The sequence below is a fragment of the Tachysurus vachellii genome, chromosome 19 (assembly GCF_030014155.1).
Source record: "Tachysurus vachellii isolate PV-2020 chromosome 19, HZAU_Pvac_v1, whole genome shotgun sequence".
NCBI lineage: Eukaryota > Metazoa > Chordata > Actinopteri > Siluriformes > Bagridae > Tachysurus > Tachysurus vachellii.
Window position 1 is genome coordinate 17,207,731 of NC_083478.1, and position 8,560 is coordinate 17,216,290.

An 8,560-nucleotide genomic window follows, 5' to 3' on the forward strand; every position below is an offset into this window, starting at 1 on the left:
ACCTAGCCCTGACATTGCAGCCACACATTTGCTCATACACTCGCCTCAGCAGACGCTCATGTGACAGTCGCTGTGAATCCCAAATAGAACCTTACTCCCTTTGTAGGCGCACTACATAGGGGGCGACAAAACGGCTTCTCTGCATTTAGATAGTGCTCAAGTTGTCATAGCGATTTGACATTAGACCTCGGTGTTAGTTATAGCTTTCATGTGACTTGATGTGAGGATGGCGGAAGTTCCCAGTCGGTCTAGATGTTCCTCAGCAATGGAGAAGTTTGCAGTTTTATTTGTATTTTCTTTATTATATACCTGCAGAGCACAAGTGCCTTTAATCATGTGGACCAGTAATGGGTACGTTTTGTATTTTAAATGTTTACTTTAATCCAGTTTGAGCTAGTTTTACAACCTGGGCTAATTAGCAACATTAGCAGCCACAGTGGCATAAACATGACTTTTTATTATTATCTACTTACTTTAAACTAATAACTAATAACATAAACTAATGCTCATGCTCGTTGATAAGCCTGATAGCTTCTTATGAGCCTCACACAAAGCTATGTGATAATAAATAACCTACTTGTACGCCATTAGCTTTTAGCTAACATTTTTCTGTGTTGTTGTAACCTGTTATTAGTTGGCATTATTACTGAAACATGGTCTAAATAAAACAAACAAACGTTTGGAACTCGTTTAGAACTTAAGACATTTAGTAAAGTGATGTCCAGTCACTAAATATTTGCATTAAATAATACAAGGAATGATAAAATCATGACACCTGAAAGGAACAGTGATGTTTATTAAATATAACATGATGTTATGACGTCACAATCTACCTACAACATATAGATATAATCATGTCAATTTGCACTAATACAATATTTAGGATATGAAACTGAAGTCCTTTAAGGTGCTTTAGACTAATAGACAATCTAATCATAGAGAATAAAAATGATACAAATCTGTTATTTTATAATCTCAGTATAAAACTTGGGATCTGTACACAATTTGGAAAAAGAGCATATTGTTTTTTTTCTATAAGCTAATGGAGCAGAAGTGGTCATGCTCTGGAGTGGGAGGGATTCACAGAGACTCAGACATTCGAACGAGTCTGGGAGCTCATGGATGTGGAAGAGCGTGTTAGTTTTGTGCAGTGATGCAGCAGGGTGAAAAGATGCAGTTGGCTGGCTTCAAATGCCTCAGAAGAGTCATGTGCTGTCTACTGACTAGGGAGGGGAAGCGACTTACATTTTTAAGCAATTAAGGGTTAAGGGCCTTGCTCAGGGGCCCAGCAGTGGACCTGGGAATCAAACTCACAACCTTCCATTTGGTAGTCCAACACCTTAACCGCTAGGCTGCCACATCCCTGTTAATAAGAGGTGACATCATGGAGCACACAATAGTGTTGAATCCAGAACTCTGCCTTTAATTTAAACTGACAATAACCAGGATAAAGAAAGTAATTAAGTAAGTACAACAATAATTGTTGTTATTAAGGCTGCCTGGAATCAACATATAACCAGAGTTGCTCCATGAAGATCCTTTGAGGACTCCTCAAACTGCTTTTGGATGGAATAAATCCCAAATTTACCAAATGCACATCTTCTCCTGATATCATACTACATAAGACAAATGTGTTGACTATAAGAAGGTTCTACTGCTTGTAGCAAAATTAAATACAATAATGTCATATCGATCACTACTAGGCAAGTATAAAATGACAGTAGTTTTCTGCAGGTACACTTTGCCAACCCTGCTTGAACCATCAGCTGGTGAGATCGTCTCCGGTGCGAAGTTGGCGTCCTATCTGAAAACAGCCTTGACAACTTCACCACGCAACGTGCTGCTGTTTTTACAGGACGAGGTGAGAAGAATGATCCTGACTCAACTCCAACTGCTTTTCTCAGTGTAGTGTGATGCTGAGTCTTACTTCCTCCTAGAGCTTCCTTAGGACACACCAGAATTGTCACATCTTTCCTTTTCTTTGAGGAACTGGACTATAATGACAGAGAGAATTACATAACAATGGAAGAATTAACGTTAGATCCGTTTTTTTTATTTTTTTGTACCACAGCAGTGTCTAATTCAAATCTGACTGGTCAGAAGGCGTTGATTCATTTTCTATAACAGCAGCTTGGACTAAGTAATAAGCTTGTTCCAACCAAGAACTAATTAAAAAAATGTATCCATTATACATAATGTCTGTAATGTCTGTAATTGTTCATATAGTGTACATGATTTAAGGTTTAGAATATACACAGTGGTTCATTAACTTTATTAAAGCTATTCAATATGATTTAAACACATTTCCTCTGCGTAGTTAAGCATGGATGATTTCACAGCATATGGAGGCGTGTACGGCAACAAGGAAGACAGCGCCTTTGTGAACCTAGAGGTGAGGATGAACTTTATTCCATGTTTAAATGCTTTTTAAAAACATGTCATTTAACCTGTATCTCATATCAGTCCTGAAAGCCTTTCGAAGGCTCGTTAATTGTTATTTCAAGTTAAGTCAAGTCTCCCATTTTCAATAAAATAGCAATTATAAAAGTCTATTACATTGTAAATGTAAACATAAGTCATATATAGATACATTAGGAGTATGGGTATATAGTGTAGGTAATGCCATGCTATACAGGTAAAGTACAAAGTTTGTCATTATTATATAAGCAACTCCACCCACAACATTTTAGGAGGCAAAGTGGAATTGTTCGCTTTTATTTATTTCTTTATTTTTTGTATGCATTCCAGTCCGCATTGCAGGCATCCACTCCCATGGTGCTGCCAGCTCTGGCCTGGACTGCAGCCGACTCGGTCGAGAAGATCTTCCAGCAAGAGCTGGCAGTTCCAGCACTCATCACTGCAGCGTCAGAAATCAGCCAGCTTCAGCTGAACACAGCACAGCCTTTGCTACTGGTCATCAGGCTCCCATACACCGCTGGGTAAAGCACAGCATTGCAGAAGAGATTTGTCTTTTGGTTCTAAAGCTGTGTTCACACACACACACACACACAGACAAAAGTGTCCAGAGATCGCTGATTTTCAGTGAGAGCTGGCGTCAACCGTTTACATGAGCGACAGATGACCAGGTGCACCAGAAACATCTTGTATGACATGCTGCAGATATACGCTGCTGAATTAATACACAAAGTTGTTAAGAGGGATGTGGTAGCTTAGCGGTTAAGGTGATGGACCTCTGATCAGAAGGTCGTTAGTTCAAATCCAAGAGCCACCATATGCTTTGGCCCTTGATCCCTTAAACTTTATTGTCATTGTGCAGAGTACAAGTACAGAACCAAAGAAATGCAAATGTATATAAGTAATATATTTAATATGTGTATATATACATTATTGAACATAGTGCAAGTAGTGAGGTAGAGAAGCAGAGACCAGCTCAATGCAAATAACTGGAAATATTAACTATTAACTGTGTGTGTGTGCGTGTGTGTGTGCAAAATATCAGGAGGTATAAAATCATTGTAAGTGTGCATGGGAGACTGTATTGTTCAGAGCAATTTTTTTATTTTTTTTGTACACATTATTTGGTCCATATAGGACATAGAGTTCAGCGTCTGAGTTTAGAGTTCAGTAGGCTAACAGCTGAGGGAAAGCGTCTGTTGTGTGGCAGCGAAGACTCCTATATGGTTTCCCAGATGTGAGAGGAGTAAATAGTACACGGATGGGGTGAGAGGAGTCTTTGAGAATACTTCCCTGCTTAGGGAAGGTCCAACACCAGTGATGTATTGGGCAGTTTTCACTACCCGCTGCACGGCCTTCTGGTCTGAGACAGTACAGTTGTTATACAGCACTGTGGTGCAGGTTGGAAGAAAGCAAATGCAAATGCTGTAAATGTAGTGTATGTGGAATTAAAGTTGTGCCAGCCACTGATAAACGCTATCAATATGGCAACCAGTAGAAGGAACGCCACCTGGTGACGTCATAGTACAGCGACTGAAGACTGGCAGCACGTAAAATAACCGTGTGTGTGTGAACATAGCTTCAGTTAACTGTCTGGGATATTATGTTTTAAGTATTTTATGTGAAGAGTTCTTCTTTTCCCTTGAAGATAAAAAAACAAACAAAAGACTCGAGATACAATATAACACTCAATATAAGCCTCAAACCTCCTAATGAGGAACAAGTGCAGCTTCTGTGTCGTACTGATGATTTATTGTGTTTTGCTCTGTTTGACAGCGCCAACTCAAAAGAGCTTCTTAGGAAAAATGGTGAGTTGTCTCCTTTTTCCCCCCACATATGTAAAGTGTGTAATGTCTGCAGTTTCTAATTCTAATTGCCTTCTTTTGGTAGATGAGACCATTGGAAATGTCCTGACTGCACTGCGAGCTCAGAGTGTGCCTTACACCGCTGTATACACCGGCCTGAGACCTTCTCATGTAAGAGGCACAGATCACATGCTTGACAAAACCATAATTCAATCTCACTGCATGCTTTATGATTTATATTCACTAATTCTATTCATTTAGAATCATTTTTTTGTAACAATTCTCACAATCAGCTTAATTTGGAGAAACACTTTTACACATCAACCCAGTTTGTTTCCTGCTTAATAAATGAGGCCCGGTGTCACAAAGCAGATCCAGATGTAGATCTATAGTTAGCTCAGTTATAGGAAAGACAGAGGAACTTCTCCTGAGTGACTCCAGATGAATGGGTCGTTACTCATAAAGTCCTCTAAAGCGTGCAGTATAATGTGTGATGCCGTGACTAAGAGTCTTGGGATGAACCCAGGACAGTCTATAAGATCAGAGCAGCAGCTCTTAGAAAGTATAAATCTACAGTATAATAAAATAATAAAATAAAAATAAACCACACGTTTGTGTTTTTCAGTCTAACAGCACAAATCCCTACAGAGTAAAAACCCTACGTTCCTGTTTATGATTCACACCATCTTGCCTCATCCATAGGTGATTCAGGACACATCCACGGCTTGGGAATTAGCAGGACGCTCACTGCTGCAGGCGACAGAACCAGCTGTCAAACCTCCAGTGACTTTCAACAATACCGAAGGAAAGAGTTGTATCCTGCTCTGGGCCGATAAACTAAACGTCGCCCACGACAAGGGAGGGTTTTTTGATTTGGGCTCTCTTACTTTCAATGGCTCTGTCTCTCTAGACGGTTCTTCCTGTAATGAGACCGTATCCAGGTGAGCGTTTGATCTGGAAGAAGAGAATATTATCATCTTTTATTTGTTTTGCGACAAAATTTTAATTGATCTGCGAATGTGTTCCAGACTTGTCCTGAATTACCAAAATGTTCTGAATTTCAAATCCTTCCAGCTTATGTGAGTATTCAGAAGGTTTGCCGGTGTATACTATGATACATTATCGATTAAACGTTTGTTTGTGATGCAAATAAAAACATGTATAACATGTATAATAGCGAAAAAATCTCTGGTTCGACCTCCAGCTTCACCATGCGCAAGATCTTCTTCCCCGTGTCGGCTCGTAACTGGGCGGTCATGGAGCGGGTGCAGCTGAACTACGACGGCCAGACGGCCAACTTCAACGGCAGTCGTGGAATCTATTCTCCCGCCGAATATTCCTTCCACTGTCAGATAGTGAGCAATACACAGAGCGCACTACTGGTACCACGCACTGTGACAGACAACGCCACCCACTGGAGCATCCTCTTCACTGACTTCCAGGTACCTTCACACTCAGCGCTGTCACATGATCCTCAGACGTTCCCGACATCGCTTCATATTATTATCAACATGGTTGAGCTCCTGTCACATGACCATGACTTATCCCTACCTTCCTACATTCCCTGTCATACTTTTAAGCCCTTGGTTCTCAATCTATGGCCCAGGGATGGATCTTTTTTCATTCATTCATTTATTTATTAATTTATTAATTAATTTGTGTGCTAAAGCAGTAGAAATTAAAGTCCACTGTCATCTTTTGTTATATTTACTAGTCCTATAGATTTAAGCCAGTTTTATTGCTCACGTGAATTGAATAGTTTTAATCCAGTCCTCACTTTATGGATGTTCTGTTGGTGGAACGTTCTAGAATAACAAATAACCATTCGAGTAATGAGCTTCATGTAGAAATAGTTGGATCATTCAAATAAAACAAAGCTCTGTGCCATTAAGCATTCATTAACCATGTCCCATTTAGTTTGGGACTCATTGAAAACTCCTTATTTTCCATCAGAAAACAAGAGCACCCAAAACAATGCAGGAATGTGCCGGACACACGTTTACGCTTTAGCGCCGCACCCTTTTTTATTGTAATGTGAAATCGGAAGAATTTCATGGCTAAACTAGTATTTTTAGAGGAAAGCATAACCTTTAGTAAAAGCAAAATAATAAGAATCGAACGAGTCAGTCTGGGCATTAGCTTTAGATTTCTTCTGAGCAGGTAAAGTGATCCTTAATTTTGTGTTATAAACTCTTTTATTTGATGAGCAAGTGCAGTAACGTATCTGTATATAACTGGTTGTTTTTGTAGCACTGCAGTCCCGGGTGAGGGCCTAGAACTAGAAAATCTACTAATGTGTATGTAATCAAAATGGCAGGCAGGTTCTGCTCCTGGTTTACAAGCAACTTTAAGCTTTGGACAATGCCTGCAATTTTATTTTGTCTTTATAGCTTACTTTGTCATTATTAGCCAATAATAAGCTGAATTTAATGACATAGCTGGTGCTTGTCAGATTGACTGAATTCCTTTAGCAGCATTGGAAAGCTTTTCACTCCAGAAACCTCTCATTTAATTAATCACTGTCCTTTCTGAACCAGATCCAGGGCTTCAACGTGACTGGGGATTTCTCATACGCCAGCGACTGTGCCAGTTTCTTCACACCGGGAATCTGGATGGGGCTGCTCACTTCTCTGCTCATGGTTTTCATCCTCGCCTACGGCCTGCACATGATTATGCAGCTGCACACCATGGACCGCTTCGATGATCCGAAAGGCCCGAGCATTTCAGTGCCTCAGACTGAGTAATTCGAAGCCAAACTATTCCTTTCCGGGTTTGATTTTTGTTTTGTTTTGATTGTGCTGACCCCGATTGGAAACCTGTTTTCATTCCACGTTGTATCCACATCAGCGCTACAGCCTTGTGCTGTTTCAGGTAGTTTATCACATGGTTTTGCTGACATTTGTTACAGAAAAGTAATTTCCCTTTATGATGTAAGTATTCGTTGTATAAAATAGTCAGCTGTTCTCTTAATAGTTTTCTATTGCCTTTCTGACACTGAATGTCTTCTACAATGACAAACCTGGTATGTATTTCATAAGAGTTGTAGCACTTGCCAAAAATGCCATAATCCAAATGTATTACTGAAGTAAAATCCCTTCAGTTTTACCTTTTTTTTTAATTACTACAGAAGTGTCTTTTAAAACCAAAGCCTGGGGTTTAGTCATTAATCTCTGTAAAGAGCTGTTGTGTAGTACTAAATCTTCCCTAAACCTCCCACCTCCTTTCACATCCCTGAGTTATACGAGGAGTGTTCAGTTAGACAAAACTAAACAATGGTGTGGTGGTGGGATGATGTGTTACACATAACACCACGTCCCAAAATTTTCTTCCTCTCTTACTACATGAGTTTGTTAATGCAAATCAGTTTTATTTATTTAAAAAAAAATAATTGTTTTACTTATGTGGTTTTTCTCAAGCCCTCCATCCTGAACAGATTCCTAAGGCTGCTTCTGCTTTCTACAAAGCACTGACACTGGAGACTCCTTCCTGATCTGTTCATTGTCATTCACTATATTGTTATCTATAGAAATGATCATTTGAAACAATTTCATTCATTTTTATACCTTATAGTAATGAATTCAATTTCTACAACTTCAACTTATGGGTTTCATTATGGGGTTCTTATGATTACATTCTTAAAGTAAAATTAATCACATAAGTGTAAGAAAATGGATAAGTTGAGTTGTGTAATTCGATTGAATTTATTACTACAGCGTATAAAAACAATTACCTTTTTTTTCCATTTTATAAACAGTTCATGCTTCAGAATATTCTCGTTGTAACTCCAGAAGGCGTTTCCTAACTGCGGGACGTGTAATTTAATGAACACTTTGCAATAATTTAAAGCTTGTATGTATATTTGTGCCATTTGAAGTGCTACATGGTCAAAAGAAGAATGCTGATGAAATAAATCTATTTATAAATGAATTTGGATCATTTTTTTGGAGTGACAAACACAAAACCCCCCACACTGTTCTGTACTTGAGATATTATCTGACCTTCAGCTAACTTAAATGAATAATAAACAAAAGTACTATTTTATCCAACACAGGTCTAAAATGACTGGAAACACCTGCCTCTGCTTACCCGCATATCAGGTTATATTTCCTGTTTTTCGTTTACACCTTTTCATTTATTCTAAGTGGATTATAACTAAGATGGAGCCCTAGCAAATTTTTTTGTCCATAGGAGGTCAAAGTCCTAGGATTTAAACACAACCTTCTATTGGCTTTGTGGTTATTTGCAGTTTAGCGATCAACTCCAATACAAATCCAGATCATTCTGAAGTCAAAACATTGGACTGGACTTTTAAACACAAATTAAGGTCTATTCACGTACCT

The 8,560-nt window shown here is 38.9% G+C and overlaps 1 protein-coding gene across 1 annotated transcript; it reads left to right on the forward strand.

The window, feature by feature from the left end:
• The first annotated feature begins 210 nt into the window (after nucleotides 1–210).
• Nucleotides 211–8,147, forward strand: atp6ap1b (ATPase H+ transporting accessory protein 1b). Its single transcript, XM_060895067.1, has 10 exons — nucleotides 211–351; nucleotides 1,735–1,861; nucleotides 2,318–2,392; nucleotides 2,749–2,939; nucleotides 4,192–4,223; nucleotides 4,306–4,391; nucleotides 4,923–5,161; nucleotides 5,249–5,299; nucleotides 5,425–5,662; nucleotides 6,758–8,147. The coding sequence occupies exons 1-10, from the start codon at nucleotides 227–229 to the stop codon at nucleotides 6,962–6,964; spliced, it is 1,371 nt and encodes a 456-aa protein (XP_060751050.1). The 5' UTR covers nucleotides 211–226; the 3' UTR covers nucleotides 6,965–8,147.
• Nucleotides 8,148–8,560: the final 413 nt, after the last annotated feature.